The sequence below is a fragment of the Scomber scombrus genome, chromosome 15 (assembly GCF_963691925.1).
Source record: "Scomber scombrus chromosome 15, fScoSco1.1, whole genome shotgun sequence".
NCBI classification, from domain to species: domain Eukaryota; kingdom Metazoa; phylum Chordata; class Actinopteri; order Scombriformes; family Scombridae; genus Scomber; species Scomber scombrus.
Window position 1 is genome coordinate 14,800,194 of NC_084984.1, and position 19,041 is coordinate 14,819,234.

The 19,041-nt window shown below is 36.3% G+C and overlaps 1 protein-coding gene across 1 annotated transcript in view; it reads left to right on the forward strand.

Annotated features, from left to right (window-relative positions):
- The window catches only part of pi4kaa (phosphatidylinositol 4-kinase, catalytic, alpha a), a 61,839-nt gene extending 43,511 nt beyond the window's left edge, over positions 1 to 18,328 (forward strand). The window contains 19 exon segments of the mRNA XM_062434494.1: positions 479 to 606; positions 2,659 to 2,814; positions 3,813 to 3,892; positions 4,014 to 4,213; positions 5,355 to 5,442; positions 5,528 to 5,695; positions 5,795 to 5,848; positions 6,400 to 6,520; positions 7,484 to 7,613; positions 7,710 to 7,780; positions 8,783 to 8,855; positions 9,455 to 9,635; positions 9,744 to 9,848; positions 10,802 to 10,927; positions 11,048 to 11,168; positions 11,700 to 11,859; positions 12,661 to 12,750; positions 12,842 to 12,925; positions 13,761 to 18,328. Of these exon segments, the coding sequence (XP_062290478.1) occupies positions 479 to 606; positions 2,659 to 2,814; positions 3,813 to 3,892; positions 4,014 to 4,213; positions 5,355 to 5,442; positions 5,528 to 5,695; positions 5,795 to 5,848; positions 6,400 to 6,520; positions 7,484 to 7,613; positions 7,710 to 7,780; positions 8,783 to 8,855; positions 9,455 to 9,635; positions 9,744 to 9,848; positions 10,802 to 10,927; positions 11,048 to 11,168; positions 11,700 to 11,859; positions 12,661 to 12,750; positions 12,842 to 12,925; positions 13,761 to 13,812 (2,188 nt within the window). The 3' untranslated portion in view covers positions 13,813 to 18,328.
- Positions 18,329 to 19,041: the final 713 nt, after the last annotated feature.

Below are 19,041 nucleotides of genomic sequence, written 5' to 3' on the forward strand. Positions count from 1 at the left end.
GCTTTGATGTGGGTTGAGCATCTTTAATGGTTAAAGAATAAAATAATAAAATGGCTTTTTGCACATTATGGTTCCTTTTTAATAAACAATATCACTTGGTAAACCATATTTGGTGCCATGCATTCTTTCATCCTTTTAAGCTTCTACAAATCAATTAAAAAAAAAATCATTTCCTCCTGATACCTGAAAAACAAAAATTGAGACTAAAACTAAATAAAAGCTAAACTAAAACTAGTCAATTCCTCAAAAAAACAACTAAAACTAAACTGACATTTTAAAAAAACAAAAGGAAAATAAAAACCATAATAACCCTGATTTAAACTCAATTGACTTAAAAACTATAACTGAATTTCACAAAAAAACACATAATAAACAACAAATAAAACATGATTTAAAAGAAAAACAATAGCTAACTAACACCTCTACTGATAACATACCTCTCCATTTCTCAATTTTCTTCTTCTCCTGTCTTCTCCAGCGTGTCTCCAAAGTTTCCCACCCAAGGCGACAAGCGTCTGCGCGAGGACATCAGCATCATCATCCGTTTCTACGCCAGCATCCTGTCCGACAAGAAGTACCTGGCAGCGTGCCACTTGGTCCCACCTGGTGAGCTTGGTACTACCCCGGCCCCGAGCACGCTCTCTGCCGGGATATTCGGATCGCTTATCGTGTCCAGCACTTCTCCGATATCTATCTTAAGTAAGCCTAAAGCGGCGCAGCTCGGACTGCACTGCAGCAGGGGCATGCTTTTACGCCTGTCAAATTTGACGCTTTTTATATCCTCACAATGCTGCTGATAGATCTTGGTATCTATCTGTGAAATTCACCTATATTCACCTACCTTTTTTTGTGTTTTTATAGCTTTTTTCCCCTCAATTTCCTTCTCTTGGTCCCTCTTATTTCTCACTTGTACCCTCACTGCCTTATTCCTTCCACTTTCCTTTCATTATATCACTTTTAATCCTCTTTAAAATCAGTCTGTTCTTACTCTTTTTTGTTTAGCAGCTGTGAGGAAAAAGCGCAAATTTGTCAGTTTGCGTTAAGATGCATGATTATTCATCATGTCAGCTAACCCCCCCCCCACCCCCACCCCTTCAGCCCCTTCTCCTGGAGTTATCAATTTGGTACCAAAAGGAGAAACCAAACAAAACAAAAAAGTTATTTTTTCACCCCACCTCAGAAAAATCCTCTCCATTCCCGACGACTAATGAGAAAAAAGACTCGGTCTCATTCTCATTCACATCGAACCGCTGTGCAGGTAGACGAAGTGCTCTAACCGCAGATCCTGGATCAGATTAAACCACCTTTCAGCCTCCTCGCTGCGCATTAACAAGATGAAATAATAATTAAATATAATTATAATAGTAATGACATCTGAGCCAGTATCAGTGGTTGAACTTCTGTAGATCCTGCTGGATTTCCCTGCTTTCCAAATGCATGATCATCCTGACAGCAGAGGACTAACTGATACACAGCTCATCTCGCTCTGCAGAAATTCCCTCATCATCGATCACATTGTTATGGATGTTTATCTCTGTTTAGAGTTTGTAAGAATCATCTATATTTATGTATGTTTGTATGTATAAAACCACATGAGAGCATAAGTTATTTTTTATTTATTCATAGTTGTAGTTTTGCCAATCTAGAAGAGATGACATGTTCAGTTAGAGGTAAACTAGAGCTGAAATAATGGATTGTAGATTTATATTATAATAGAATATAAATAACAAGTCTTTAAATGTATTAAAGTATTTAAAGAAAAAAAATCACACTTTTTGAGAAAGTTGAAATATTTCCAGAAAATAAGAATGTCATAATATGTAAAAAAAAAAAATTTGAATTTTTATTTTTATTTTTAGAGGAAGTTATAGTATATAAGGGAAAAAGTTATAAAATTTCAAGAAAAAATAAGTCGTAATATTTTAAGAAGGTTGTTTTTTTAAAGTAATTTGTAATATTTTAATTTTTTTAAAAGTCACAAATTTCAAGAAAAAAAAAGTTGCAATATTTCCAGGAAAAATGTCAAATTTTTTTGAGAAGTTATACAATTTAAAGACGTTTTTTTTTTGGAGGAAGTTGTAGTATAGTAGGAAAAAAGTTACAACATTTCAAGAAAAAAAATAAATAAATAAAAAAAGTCGTAATATTTTAAGAAGATTATATTTGTTTTGTTTTTTTTGAGGAAATTGTAGTAAAGTACAATTTTAAGTTGTAATATTTTAAGAAAAATACTTTTTGTTTTTAAGTTGTAATATTTCAATAAAATATAAAGAAATTAAATTAAATTTTTTTAAATTAAAAAAATAAAAATTATACATTTTAAAAAGTTGTAATATTTCAAGTAAAAAGCAATCATTTTTAAGAAAGTCATGATATTTCAAGAAAAATGTATTTATTTTTTAGAGGAAGTCGTAATATTTCAATTAAAAAGTGACAAAATTTCAAGAAAAATAAAAATGTTTAAGTTGTAATATTTCCAGGAAAGTTGTCGTATTTTAAGAAAAAAGTTATAAAAATTTAAAGAAAACTAATTATTGTTTTACTGGAAAAACGTCCAAAACGTTTACTAACTTTTAACATTTCAGGCCACGAGAAGGAGAAAGAGAGTTTGTCTTCGCTCTTCTCTTCTCCGTACTGACTCTGTTCACGTGTGTTTAGATAATCAGGATCCGTCCCTGAACAGTCTGTCAGTGATGAACGCAGCCGACCTGCGGAGCAACATGGACTCCAGCTCTCGCTCCCAGCAGAGCAGCCAGGGATGGATCAACACTTATCCTCTGTCCAGTGGCATGTCCACCGCCTCCAAGAAGTCAGGTAGTAGTACATTAACACAGAACAAGAAGTCAGGTAGTAGTACATTAACACAGAACAAGAAGTCAGGTAGTAGTACATTAACACAGAACAAGAAGTCAGGTAGTAGTACATTAACACAGAACAAGAAGTCAGGTAGTAGTACATTAACACAGAACAAGAAGTCAGGTAGTAGTACATTAACACAGAACAGGCCTTTTATGGTAATTTTCCATTATGGATCCAGCATAAAATTTCTGCTTTTAATCCATTTTGAGAGAATATATTAGAGGATTATGGCAAAAATCTCTAAGTGGCGTAACCATAAAAACTTTGTACCAAATAATTCAACTTGCTTAAAAACACCATATCAACTAGTTTAGCATGATCTTACATTATAACTTTTATATTAAATAAAGGTAATGGAATACAATTGTTCTAAATATTACATTTCATCTGGGGAATCATGGAGATCAGGAAACATTTACATGTTTTAAATGAAGTCATTATTAGTATAAGTCCACTTAAATACACTGTAGGTGGATAAAATATGTAATATGTATCATTCTTTTGTGGTTACACCATTTGACATTTTCAGGAGCATTCAGTCTTACTTTTGGTAAAAAATGGTGCAAATGATATAAAACCAACAAAAATACTAAATGTACATTTTAACAAACCTGATTTTAGATATTTTTGACATATTTCATCTTACCAACCCTTATTTGTCACTGACCTATTACTTAATTGATCCAAAAAGAAGAGTTTGATTAATTTCTTTAATGATTCATTTCTGGTAATGAGCTAGTAAACGGTTCCAACAGAGAGGAGCTCTGAATGAAATTAAAACATTTGGAAAATGTGTGGTGGAGATTATTGGCTGATCTCGTGTTGTAATCATGTAGTTGGCTAGCTGTGGACTTTTCTCACACTGTCTCCCACTAAAACACAAACACAGACTGAGAAAGATCTTAAACTTTAACACAGTAGTCTGACTCTCCTCACCTTCTTTTCACACCAAGGCACGTCCAAGAAGAGCAACAGAGGAACTCAGCTTCACAAATACTACATGAAGCGCAGGACTCTCCTACTGGCTTTACTGGTGAGTGTTTATAAAAGGGTTTCCATTGATCTCACTGATGATACCAACCAATCTTCACGCTCTCTTTTAACTCTTCTTCATCTTTATCCCCCCCTCCCTCTCTCTCTTCTCCAAACCTCAGGCCAGCGAGATCGAGCGTTTGACGACGTGGTACAACCCGCTGTCCACTCAGGAGCTGATCATCGCCACGGAGCAGTCGGTGGAGACGAGCATCGCCAACTGGAGGTCGAAATACATCAGTCTGACAGAGAAGCAGTGGAAGGACAACGTCAACCTGGCCTGGAGTATCGCTCCTTACCTGGCGATGCAGCTACCTACCAGGTTAACATTAAATATATACCTCCTTAAATCTGCAGGAGTATCACTCCTTACCTAGCGATGCAGCTACCCACCAGGTTAACATTAAATATATACCTCCTTAAATCTGCAGGTGTAGGAATAAGTTAGAACATTAAATATATACCTCCTTAAATCTGCAGGTGTAGGAATAAGTTAGAACATTAAATATATACCTCCTTAAATCTGCAGGTGTAGGAATAAGTTAGAACATTAAATATATACCTCCTTAAATCTGCAGGTGTGGGAATAAGTTAGAACATTAAATATATACCTCCTTAAATCTGCAGGTGTGGGAATAAGTTAAAACATTAAATATATACCTCCTTAAATCTGCAGGTGTAGGAATACGTTAGAACATTAAATATATACCTCCTTAAATCTGCAGGTGTAGGAATAAGTTAGAACATTAAATATATACCTCCTTAAATCTGCAGGTGTGGGAATAAGTTAAAACATTAAATATATACCTCCTTAAATCTGCAGGTGTAGGAATAAGTTAGAACATTAAATATATACCTCCTTAAATCTGCAGGTGTAGGAATAACAGTCAATCAATCAATCAATAAAACGCGATCTATACAGCAGCTTTCATTCAGGTTAAAGTAGTTTCCTCTTTTTTTCCTTTTCTTTCTTTCCTCCTTTTTCTTTCTTTCTTTCTTTCTTTCTTTCTTTCTCTTTCCTCCTTTTTCTTTCTTTTCTTTTCTTTCTTTCCTCCTTTTTCTTTCTTTCTTCCTTTTTCTTTCTTTCCTCCTTTCTTTCTCTTTCCTCCTTTTTCTTTTGTTTCTTTCTTCCTCCTTTTTCTTTCTTTTCTTTGTTTGTTTGTTTCTTTCCTTCTTTTTCTTTATTTCCCTTTCCTCCTTTTTCTTTCTTCGTCCTTTTTCTTTCTCTCTGCTTTTATTTCTTTCTTTTCTTTCTTTTTTTTTCTTTCTTTCTTCCTTTTTTCTTTTTCTTTCTTTTCTTTTCTCCCCATTAACCAGATAATGAATTACAGTATAGTAATAATATAAAATAAAAGTCCTTATATCTGTTATTATGTATTTACAGGTTTATTCACTGCTTATAAATGCTAAATAAGAAAACTGCTACTGATTATTATTCGCTTATTTTAAATCCTTGTTTCCAGGTTTAAGAATGACGCCATCGTTGCCGAGGTAACCAGGCTGGTTAGACTGGATCCTGGAGCGGTCAGTGACGTACCTGAAGCCGTGAAGGTAAAGTCACATCAACTAATGAGCTTCAGATATTTGTCTTTTATATATATTTGTGTGATTTAAACATTAATATCTAATGTCCTAGTTCTTGGTGACGTGGCACACGATCGACGCAGACTCTCCTGAACTGAGCCACATCCTGTGTTGGGCTCCGGCCGACCCGCCGACCGGTCTGTCGTACTTCAGCAGCATGTATCCTCCTCATCCTCTCACTGCTCAGTACGGAGTGAAGGTGCTGCGCTCCTTCCCTCCTGTAAGTCTCACACACTTCCTGGTTGATCTCTTCTTCTTTTAATCTGTAATGACTCTAATATGTACTTAATATATGTGTTTGTTTTCTCTTTGTTCTTAGGATGCCATCCTGTTTTACATTCCTCAAATTGTGCAGGCGCTCCGTTACGATAAGGTAAACACTGAAAACTCTGCTTTCATTTCTCTTTCCTCCTTTTTCTTTCTATCCTCCTTTTTCTTTCTATCCTCCTTTTCTTTCTTTCTTTGTTTCTTTCCTACTTTTCTTTCTTTCTTTTTTCCTCCTTTTCTTTCATTTCTTTCTTCCTTTTTCTTTCTTTTCTTTCTTTCTTTCTTTTTCTTTCTTCCTTTGTTTCTTTCTTACTTTTTCTTTCTTTTCTTTTTTTCCTCCTTTTTCTTTCATTTCTTTCCTCCTTTTTCTTTCTTTTCTTTCTTTCCTCCTTTTTCTTTTTTCATCCTTTTTCTTTCTTTTCTTTCTTTCTCTTTCCTACTTTTTCTTTCTTTTCTTTCTTTTTCATTTCATCAAGTACATGGTGGCTATTTTCTGCATTTGAATTTGCAAGTTTCAGTATTTTCTGACATTTATAGTCCAGAGAATCAAATCCAGTTTATCTTTAATAAATCTTTTCTGACTTTATGGACATTTAACATTTAAAAAACCCCAAAACAAACCCTGATATTAAACTCTTGACACTCTGTCCTGCTCAGATGGGCTATGTGAGAGAGTACATCCTGTGGGCGGCTCAGAAGTCTCAGCTTCTTGCTCATCAGTTCATCTGGAACATGAAGACCAACATCTACCTGGATGAAGAGGGACACCAGAAAGATCGTGAGTAGAGACGCTACGATCAGAACCTTTAAAGCTTTTTAGGGCCTGATTTACTAGGTCTGCATGTGTTAAAACGTTTGCAAAACTTGACATCACCTGCATAAAATGTGCAAGCTGATCTACTAACTCGGCGCACTGAGGTTTGCGTCTTTCAACTGTGCAAGATAGTACATTCTGTCCATTTAGTACGTTTACCATAATGAATGTGTAATATGAGGCGTTTCAACCCCAGTGTGCAAAATACAGTGAGGAGAACATGCTAATATGTTATTTAGCACACGCATTGTGATTTACCAAACCTGAAGGTATTTTTTCTGATGCTAACTGCGTCTATAAATAATACCTTTGAAGGGCAGGTATTAACCGGCTGTTACTATGGAGACGAGGAGACGGAGGCACAATGACAGAAAACACACAGGACTGAGTTTTTCCACCCGTGTTAATATTTTGGAGTGGAATATTTTTGGTTTTACTAACAGCATTGACTTTATCACAAATACTCTCCCATATGTGGGTTTTCTGGTGATATTAGTTTTTGTTATAACTCAATATATTTGTTAACCTCTTCCACTAGAACCTGATCACATTTCATTTTGCGCTTGCAGCTTTCTGCTCGTCCAAACTCTCCATTAAGACACAAAACCCTCATTTAAATACTGCTGTCTGCACCTGTTGCACCTGTTTTCATTTACGCAGTTATTTTTAGTAAATCAACCGCAATCTATTGCACTGTGCACGCAATTTAGTACCCTTTATTTGGGATATTAGTAAATCAGGCTCTTAATGTGAAGAAGAAGAAGAAGAGCAGTAGAGAAAAACACCTGCAGGGAATCTTTATTTATTTATGTGTAATTAAATTGTTCCACCTAATGGGAAAACTCTTATCAGGCTTGATTATATCTAATTAAATGGCTGTAATCACACTTTTGCAGTATTCATAGCTCATTCATCTCTTATGTGTAGCTGACATCGGCGAGCTTTTGGAGCAGATGGTTGAGGAGATCACAGGATCGCTGTCGGGTCCGGCCAAAGACTTCTACCAGAGAGAGTTCGACTTCTTCAACAAGATCACCAACGTGTCCGCCATCATCAAGTAAATCCACCACATCAGTCACGTGATAGTTGTTGCAAGAAACGAGGAGAGGATTCGGTGCGATATGAACACTGATACTTTATTTTTATTTTTCAGGCCGGTTCCGAAGGGAGATGAGAGAAAAAGGGCTTGTCTGAAAGCTCTGTCGGATATCAGAGTGCAGCCAGGTAAACGCTACACTTTATCCACTAGACCAGGGGTCTCAAACATGAGGCCCGAGGGCCAGAACCGGCCCGCCGAGTAGTCCAATCCGGCCCACTTTCCTTCCTGTCTTCTTTTCCTTCCTTTTTGTCTTTCACTCCTTCCTTCCTTCCTTCCTTCCATCTTTTCTTCCTTTCTTCCTTCCATATGTCCTTTCTTTCTTTCTTTCTTTATTTCTTTCTTTCTTTCTTTCTTTCTTTCTTTCTTTCTTTCTTTCTTTCTTTCTTTCTTTCTTTCTTTCTTTCTTTCTTTCTTTCTTTCTTTCTTTCTTTCTTTCTTTCTTTCTTTCTTTCTTTCTTCTCTTCCTTCTTTCTCTTCCTTCTTTCTGTCTTTCACTCCTTCTTTCCTTCCTTCCTTCCATCTTTTCTTCCTTTCTTCCTTCTATCTTTCCTGCCTGTCTTTCATTCATTCCTTCCTTCCTTCCTTTCTTCCTTCTATCTTTCCTGCCTGTCTTTCATTCATTCCTTCCTTCCTTCCTTCTTTTACTTCCTGTCTTCTCTTCCTTCCTTCCACCTGTCTTTCCTTCCTTCCTTCCTTCCTTCCTTCCTTCCTTCCATCTGTCTTTCCTTCCTTCCTTCCTTCCTTGTTTTCTTCAGCCTCAAACATGCACATGTATGACGTATTTGGAAAGTTTATATTTTGAGTAAAGAACAAGAAAAAGAAGTGGAGCAACGACCAGTAAAACCATTGCATAATAACCCTATAAATGATAACTTTACTATAATAAACCATCTATTCACATTTTAGACGGGTTAAGAAAAAATAATCAAATTTCAACAATATTATGACTCAGAGTTTTTTTTCAGATTATTTTGCACAGAAGCTGCTTGTTGACAACATTATGCACAATGTTCAATATATCAGTGTTTTAAATATGACCACAACATGTATTCTATTTAAAGAGACAGGAGCTAACAGAGGCTGAACCGAGGAGCTGCTTTTTTTAATGTCTGTCTCACCTTTTCTAGGTTGTTACCTCCCAAGTAACCCTGAAGCCATCGTTCTGGACATCGACTACAAGTCTGGAACACCCATGCAGAGGTAACGACAGGATTTTATTACACCTGATAAATCATTGCTTTTTTGTTTTGTTTTTTTTTTTGATAGGGCCAGTGCAAGTTAACCCTTAAAAACAGGCAGGAGTGGAAAATTAGATGTAGATAATTTGATGTCACTAGTAAAACATTTCCATAAATATAGTTTTTAAATATTTTGTATATTTTGGAGTTTTATCTCCATAATATGTGTAAAAAATGGTCATAATGGTTAAAACAATTTAATGTTTCATTTGATAAAGAGAAGTGATACATTCTTGCTTTCTCTGGTCATTAATATCACACATACTAGTTTCTAATCTGATTTTTTTTAATCATTTCTATCAAAGTATAGAGCTACTTACAAGCTTCAATTCTACCAATTCAAGCCACATACAACTGAACAACCACTTTAACCAGATAGTCTGTATCTTCTGCCATTACAAACAAGTTGAATACTGATACTACCAAAAAAATGGAAATAAATCAAGTATACAAGTTACATTCAATTTAAAACCTAAAATTAAACACATTTCAAGGTATTAAAAATCGCGTACAGCTCTGATTTTGCCGTCTTCTTCTTCTAATCTCTCGTCTTCCTCACAGCGCTGCTAAGGCTCCTTATCTGGCTAAGTTCAAAGTGAAGCGCTGCGGTGTGAGCGAGCTGGAGCGCGAAGGTCTCCGCTGCCCTTCGGACTCTATGGAGGACGGAGAAGAGAATCCAGACGGATCTCGCAGGATCTGCTGGCAGGCGGCCATCTTCAAAGTGGGAGACGACTGCAGACAGGTTCGCTTTTTCTTTCTTTCACTCGCTGAGCTCAGTTAGACGAGTCACAGGATAGAAAAACTAAACTCATCGTCCTGTGATCCTCTTCTTCTTCCTCTCCTCTCTCAGGATATGCTGGCTCTGCAGATCATCGGGCTTTTTAAGAATATCTTCCAGCTGGTTGGTCTGGATCTGTTCGTGTTCCCCTACAGAGTGGTGGCCACTGCACCAGGGGTAAGACTTCATTTCCCATCACTTCCTCCACATCCATCTACATCTCTGTCATCAAGCTTTTATTGCCTGGTTCTCTCTCTTTTTTTGTGTGGTTTTGGTTATCATTTCTTATTAGTTATGATTACATCTTTCGCACCTGTTTGACTCTGAATGTGGAGCGTAGAAACATGCAATCAATGTGCAAAACACACACATCATTCTTGTGCAAATGAACTTGTACTTATTGTACTTTTTCTAAGAGTAATAACCAAAATATACTTAATTACATTTAGATAAAGTAAAAACAATTCCAAGCCTGCATAGGTCTCAAAGCAGGGAAAAGGAGATATATAATATATAATATATAATATGACAACACTGCTACAGATGAGACAAATCTGGCACAATGCAGTCTAAACATCATGTAAAACAATGCTTTGTTTAAATTGAAAACAAACACAACATATAACATTCCCACATAACAGTCTCGGCAATTAGGACAAAATCAAAAAACTTAAAAATAACCCCAAATAATGCTAATTAACCATATATATGTATATATACAATAAATACACATACTGTATGTACATCCATCCCTACACTAAAATACACACATATATTAAAATATATATAAAGCATTAAAAAAAACAAAAAAACAAGTAGATAGAATAAACTTTAAAAAGCTTATTTGTGAATGTGATGTAAAGGTTGTAAATACCCAAATTTACCATTAAAAATATCCTCACATTGTAAAACTGACCGTTCAGCAGGTTTAAACTGATCCAGGGAGTCTCACTGCAATACATCAGGCTTTCATAAAGGGTAGTTTGGTTAATAATATGTCACTTTTCACATTTAAAAAAGTTCCAACATATTCAAAAAGCAGAGAGGGCCAAAGCTTTTAAAATAAACCCATAATGCTTTATGTTATTTCCATAACCAGGTGTTTCATTGACGTCTCTGTATTTCCTCAGTGTGGAGTGATCGAGTGCATCCCAGACTGTAAATCCAGAGATCAGCTTGGCAGGCAGACGGATTTTGGGATGTACGATTACTTCCGTAACCAGTACGGCGACGAATCCACCCTCGCCTTCCAGAAGGTGAGCAGCTTTAAATCCTTCATCCTGAAAAGATGAATGGAAAGTTTACGGAGGAAAAATGAATAGTGTGAACAAATATAAGCAGAATTTCACAATAAATGTCCCGCTCTCCTTCCGCAGGCTCGGTATAACTTCATCCGCAGTATGGCCGCCTACAGTCTGCTGCTGTTCCTGCTGCAGATCAAAGACCGACACAACGGGAACATCATGCTGGACAGCAAGGGACACCTCATCCACATCGGTACGAAGGATGTGCAACAGTATAAAGGGCCGTCCACACTGACAACGATATCTATACTATAACTATAACTATAAAGATATCTATACTATAACTATAAAGATATCTATACTATAACTATAAAGATATCTATACTATAACTATAACGATGTGAGCGTCCACACTGACAACGATAACTATAACTATAAAGATATCTATACTATAATTTTAACTATAAAGATATCTACACTATAACTTTAACTATAAAGATATCTATACTATACTATAACTTTAACTATAAAGATATCTATACTATAACTATAACGATAATGTTGTGAGCGTCCACACTGACAATGATAATTATACTATAACTATAAAGATATCTATACTATAACGATGTGAGCTTCCAAAAGAACTTGAACTACAGTATGCAGACATGGTCATGTTTCATTATTCTTTTAAATGTGATTTACTCAGTTAATAGTTTTTTGTTGCTGATTGTTCATCTTGTTTATCTCTCACTCTCTCCCTCACTCTCTCCCTCTCTCCCTCCAGACTTTGGCTTCATGTTTGAGAGCTCTCCCGGAGGAAACCTCGGTTGGGAGCCGGACATCAAGCTGACGGATGAGATGGTGATGATCATGGGAGGAAAGATGGAGGCAACGCCGTTCAAGTGGTTCATGGAGATGTGTGTCAGAGGATACCTGGCTGTACGGTAAGAAAACGTTCAAATAAAATGCATATCCTTTAAGATTGATCCTCTGTTTGGGGTTTGTTGTTATAGTAGATATAGATAGATAGATACACTATACCAAATGTACAACAGTATACATCATAAATAGATAAATGAATAAATGTAGGTAAAACAAACAAAACAAAACATCAATAAAAAAAAAAAGATCTATCTCTAATCTATATATGAAAAGTTGGAGTCTATCAAAGGCAATCATAATGTTTGCCACATTTGTTGACTCTGCCAAATATTGCTATTAGCTTGCCAAAAGTCTGTTAACTTAGGGCAGAGCCAAAACACAAGCGATAAAGTGGCTGGTGTTGTTCCACAGCGATCACAGTTAGGGTTGAAATTTGGTGCAAATTTTGCCAATCTAATGTATTATTTTTCATTTTTAAAAGCAAACTTAAGACAAACCTTTTTAGCCTGGCTTTTGATTAGATTTTATTTATAGGTTTTATTATATTCTATCCCTTTTTAGCGTATTTATTGTATAAATAAATATCTTTTTAGTTCTGGTTCTAATTTATCTTTTATTAAGCTGTCATCTATTAATGATTGTGTTTGTGTCTTTTGGTTTTGCTTCTGCTTTGTTTTGCTTGGTTTTATTGTGTGAAGCACTTTATTGTATTAAAAGTGCCATATAAATAAAGTCTGATTGATTGATTGATATGACACACACATACACACATACAAATGCAAAAAAAACCCACTCACAAAATACAAATCAAGTATACATAGTGGCAGTAATAAATACTTTTTGTGTCTTTTCTCATCATATAGACCGTACATGGACGCAGTGGTTTCTTTAGTGACTCTCATGCTGGACACTGGACTGCCGTGCTTCAGAGGACAAACCATTAAACTCCTCAAGTAAGTTAAACAGCCAGATGTTTAAAAACTGAGCTAAACAAATAAACAACACAACTTTAATGCATTTTTCTTCTTTTTTTCTTTAAACCAGAGGACGGTTTAATCCTCAGATGAGCGAGAAAGAAGCTGCAGCGTTCATCATCAAAGTTATTCAGAGCTGCTTCCTCAGTAGCAGGTAAGAAAGAGACTCAATACTTCCTCACTGCTCCCTACGAATATATATTTAGTAAATAAATCATGACGTGGGCTTATTAGGAGCACTGATGCATGCCAGGCTTTTGACTTTATTCATCAAATATCTTTATTTTATATTCCAAAATCTACATGAACTAATGAATAGATAGATAAATGTTGCTTTATAAGAAATGATCTCCCTTATAAATCATGTCAGTATCCATGAAAAACAGCTGGACTTAATGGGAACACTTACCCTAACAGCTGAAAACATTGGTTAGAACATTAGAAAAGTCATCAAATGTAATAAGTTACTTATTGCATTTTAATGTCATGGCTTATGCAAGAGCCACAACTGCTCTAAATGCTCAGAAAACCTGATTTTTGTACACTTTATATGTGCAATACTAAGGAGAAATTGTGCAATTATAACAGCAGAATGTGGAATGTCTTGTGTATTATAAATTGCATGTTTTTATGTTTTTGTTTCCAATTCTTACTGTTAAATGTTTGTTTTATATAAGGCACATTGAGTTGCCCCTGGGTATGAAATGTGCTATATAAATAAGGCTGCCTTTCACTTTCCTTTTAGTTTAGTACTAAATATGTATTCATTTAGTATCTTTTATAAGCTTTAACTTTAACTTACGGCACAAATAAGGATTGCTTTCTATTTCATTGTACGTGTACAATGACGATAAAGACTATTCTATTCCATTAAACAGAGTAACTAGTAATGTGTGACCTATTACATTCCAAAAATAACCGTCCCAACCCTGATTATAACCTGCATTAACGTTCTCATTAACATATTTTTAATCATTTATTTTCCACAGGAGTAAAACGTACGACATGCTGCAATATTACCAGAACCAAATCCCTTACTGAGGATCTCCTGCCGGGTTTCTACTGTATACGTCCGACGCAGACGTCTCTACAACAAGCAATGCAAACCTCCTTCTGGCTGGTTTTTAACGAGGTGGAGGATCGCACCTTACATGAGTTTAATATCTTCTGTGTGTCTGTCAGTCAGAGAGAGAGAGAGAGAGAGAGAGAAAGAGAGAGAGAGAGAGGTGACGATGATTTGACACTTTTGATCTCCGGTTTTATTCCGCTTAAGATTTTTTGTAACTTGGAAGTTTTTTCGAGTCAATCTTTATTTAACTCAAGAGTTAAATGATAATCTTTTACCAACCCTAACCCTAAAAGAGGTATTTGAATCACCCTTTAATTATTATTTTTTTTCTCTTCTTCATGCTGTTCTTCGTTTCTTCACCGTCACATTCGAGGAGGATTATTATCACAAAGGGACCATCAAAGCAGCTGTTAATATCATTTTTTATTACTATGCTGATATTCACTTTTATGCACTTTACAGATCACAGTATTTCATTGCACCTGCGTACGATCGACCGCGAGCTTGAACATAGATTATATATATTATATGTATCAGACATCAGAGATTAAAACAATTTATCAGTTCCTTTTTTTTATAGTAGAAAAACGAGCCAGTGTAGTCAAGATAGATCAAAATAAATAGATACAAATCAATGCAGGAATCAATCAGCATCTTAACCGAACAATAGTGTTTTAGAAAAAAAAGGTATTTAGGGAATGAAGCGTAATCAAGCTGTAGTATTTGCTGTAAAAGACGTTCAGCGTCACGGTTCTTTCTGTGATTTTTACGTGTAGAGAATATATTAATCCGATTTTAAAGACTTTTAACTGTGCGACTTTGACGCTTATCCTCAAAGTACAACGTCACATCACGTCAGCTGTAAGTCATTTTAAATGGAGGCATGTTGGAGTCTTGTTTTTGTCTTTCCACTATGAGAACTTAACGATTTATAACCTAAAGTTTACATTTAAGTATAAATGTAAAAGCTGATTTATTGTCGGTCATTTGACACTTTTTAAATAAATGTCACTCTTCAGGAATTAAAGACTCGAGCCATATATATTCGATTTATGCTTCGGCGAAATGTTTAGATTTATTAAACAAATTATCTAAAGTTACAGACTGAATTAAAGCCGCAAGCGGCGATGGCGGGCCCTCGCTCATCCATGCTACCGCGGGGCCTGAGGCATGGCGGGGCTGTGGCGTGAAGCAGAAAGTGAGAAAAAACCTGGAAGGAGGCCAAAAATGCAATGTTTCGTTCATCCAGTAGGGGGCAGTCACAGGTAGTTACACATATGGTCTGGTGTGGTCTGGTGTGTTCAGGGCGGCCACTCATCAGTCATGTGAAGTTTGGAGTGAATTGGACAAAGCATGAAGGAGTTATGAGAGGTTGATGGTTCATCCACCAGGGGGCAGTAGAGTGTAACAAAACACAAGCGGTTGCGTTCAGGGTGGGACAGTGATTACACATGTGAAGTTTTGTGGAAATCGCACAATGATGATGTAAAATATGGCACTTCCTGTTTCCACGAGGGGGCGACACGAGTGAGATCGCCTATGAGCGAATGGAGACGTTGAGGTCGGCACCCTGGACCTGTGTACCAATTTTCATGATGATACGAGTTCAATAAAGCCATCAAAAAGCCAAACGTATTTTCATGGCGAGGAATTGATGGTCGCCGCGTCGCCACACGGACGCCATTACTCGTAGCTTCACAGTCTTCATAATGTAGCTTCACCAACTGGTTCTTAATGAAGTTGATGGGGCAAAGTATGTAATTTTAATGAATCTTAGTTAACTTCCTGTTACCACCGGGGGGCGCTATGAGTTACGTGGGAAGTTAATATATCGGGATGTTCAGGGCGGAGCCATCATCAACTCCAGCAAGTTTGAAGCTGATTGGATGAAGTATGTGGGCGTGAGAGCCACTCGTATGTACATGGCGAGCACGCCAAAGTTAGTTGAGCCCTGGCAGACACGCCCTTTGACCTACGGATGCGCAGAGCACAACTTAAGCTCAGCTAGGTCTGGAGATGTTGCGTACCTAATTTGAACTTGATCGGGCGAACGCTGTGGGAGGAGTTAATTTTAGGCGGGAAAAATCAAAACCAAAATGGCCGACTTCCTGTTGGGTTGAGGTCATGAGGTCAAGAGGCTTTTTTGCATATGTGGGTATAATACATATGTGTACCGAATTTTGTGAGCATAGGACAAAGTTAGCAAAATTCCCTATGGGCATTTTTGGACTTTGTAGGGGGCGCTATTCCGCCATTCTGCGTCGACCATGTGCGACCACCCAAAAATATCGAATTTCGGATGAGGCCGGACGTCCGTGCAAAAGTATAAGCATTTTCGCATTTGGGAAAGGGGCGAAATTGTGGCACGAAATGTCGGAAGAATAATTATAATAAACATTACAATTTCAATAGGGCTTTCGCCAGGCGACTTGCAGTCATGGCCGTAGCTACCATTGAGGACACCGAGGTCATGTCCTCGGTATTTTTTTCGTTTTGTTGTGAAGTGAAAATAGCCGATGAGACAATTATCCTTGCATCAACGGACCGTCACGCGACACGTACTTGCAGATACTGCTACCATGTCAAAACAAAAGTAGTCGGCTATAACCAGCGGCGGAGTGATTCCTTGAAATCCACCGGGAATTTTTTCACTGGCCCCCAGTATGTCCCAACTGGTTTCCAATTTAACTGGTTTCCTTACAGAACAGCTCCAGCTGTGTTGTGCTTCCGTCAGCAGATTCGTCACAAATTCACAAATATACACAGCATATTAGGCTACTGGAGATTTTTAAGTGCTCACTTTCAGAAAAAATATTCGCTGCAGTAGATGTAGTAGTGAACTGCGACTTGAAAATAGCCAGAAATATGTTTATGTCTACATTCGTGAATTGGACATGACCCGATTTTGCAAAGTGTTCATTCATTGGACCAGCCCTTTTCTCCCTTTCCCAGCAGGCCGTGCTTTATTCCACATTTTAAGAACAAACAAAGAAAATTATATATTGCAGTTATACTTTTTAAAGATACAACCATAGAAGTTGTAGAATACTGAAATAGGAGTTGATTTAAGTTGCAAAATTGGAAGTGATAAGAAAGAACTGGACCACAAGAGTGACCATGACTGAGAAATGCACAGTAAGAAAGTGGTATAAATACATCATGGATTACTTCTAACTATTATATGAGATGTGGTTTTCTTTTTGACCTCGGTATTTGAAAAATCCTGGCTACGGCCTTGCTTGCAGTCGCCGCTCGGGCCCTAAATATCACGAAGGAAATTAAGTGAAAACTACGACACTATCACAAAATCCTCCAGGTGCGTGACTATGAAAGGAAAGTGTTGAGTGACATAAATCAGCCTCAATGATTTGGGCTCGGTCTCATGTTTCCACATTATTTTAGAAAACCAGTAAATTTTAGATATTTTTTTTGATGAAGCAAGAAAAAAAAAAGTCCTCACACTGCAGCTCCCAATGTAGGTAGGACGTTTTTACTTGCTTTTACACACATTTTGTTATTTGGTCCAGTTCCTGCTTTCTTACTCTTACTTTTTTGGATATATCTGTGATGAAAAATAATACTAATCGTGTGTGCCTCTCTCATGTGTTACAATTACACTCAAATCACAGAGCAAAGCATCTAGTTATCTGAAAAATAAACATGCTGCCATCTTTGGAATAAACAAGAAGGTGATTGAACAACAAAGATTTACCCTCAAAGACATTTCAAGCCATCTGGATAAAAAAAGTCTTTTTTTTTTCTTTTTTCTTTTTTTTGTGACTACATTTCTTATCCAGGAAGCTGAAATTTTTCTTTCTGTTAAACACAAATGCAAAATATTAACACATGATTTTGTGTGAAATTGCAAAACCAAAACTTTGGTTCACAGTGTAAAATTTGAGCAAGGACATGATATACTTTTATATCTTAAAAGTGTTAGTTTAAGTTTACTTTAAAAACAGTGTTAATCTTCTTCTTTTTTTTTTTTTTTTACTGTGCAGCCGGGGGAATATTTTTCATCCAGATGATTAAAAAAGTTTTTTAAATGTTTGCAAATAATTCAGGACAATTCAGATGACTTATTTTTCAGAAAGATTGTTCTCAGCTCTGTTAATATATTGATTCATGTAACACATGAGAAGCACAAACTGGGTTTACTCTATTTTTTTCTTAAAGCAAATGAAATAAAACATATTGATTCTGCTTAATGTTTCTAAACTTTAAGCAGAATTAAACTTTAAACTAAACTGCAAATCTAGTTTTTACATAAAGGAGCAAAACACTTATATTAGATACTGGGAATCAGAATATCACCAGTATACTGAAACACACTTCCTTGCTGGGTTTTTACTTTATTAATTAATGTGTTTCCTGTCTTCTGTATTTAATCCAAATGTTAAATTACAGGTTGTTAACTACCTGTAGTGGAAAATCCATCACACACACACACACACACACACACACACACACACACACACACACACACACACACACACACACACACACACACACACACACACACACACACACACACACACAGATTGAACCAGGAGCCCATGAGCTGCTCTACACTAACATCCTGCATGCTTCAAATAGAAATAAACATATACATATTTTTGCCCTGTCTGATAAAACCTGTCAGAATAAAGGCGTTCTTCATGTGTTCGTAACCTTTTTACAACATGTCTAACTGTTTGGAAACATTCCTCTCTGTTTTGAGTTTCTATCGAGCCTCTCGGGTGCAAGATGATGATTTTACCTTAAAATAAAAAAAGCCATTTCTCCTACCCTTGGTAGAAACACAACTGTAGTAATACTTGACAAAAGGAAGAAAGAAAAACAAAATCAAACCCTAACTTTATGCAATATATTCATGTATATTGATTCTGTATTTGTGCGTGTGTGTTGTGTTTAACAGATGTATTATAAATCCTTCCATCCTGATCCTTTTACTGTGTTTTATGTTGCGCCTGCCGTTTTAATTAATGTAGTCGATTTTTATTGAGTTGCAGTTACTTTAAGTTTGCAGGTGATTCCCTTACGTCCATCTGTTATCTGTAAATCAAAAAGTGTTGGTTAATATGTAAATTATATACGTATGTTTGTGCTTTTTTTTTTTTTTTTCGTTTTGTTTGTATTTGCTCGGTTTGTGGCGACATCATTGCCCACTCAGATGATCACGTCTGTTACTCTGAAAAATG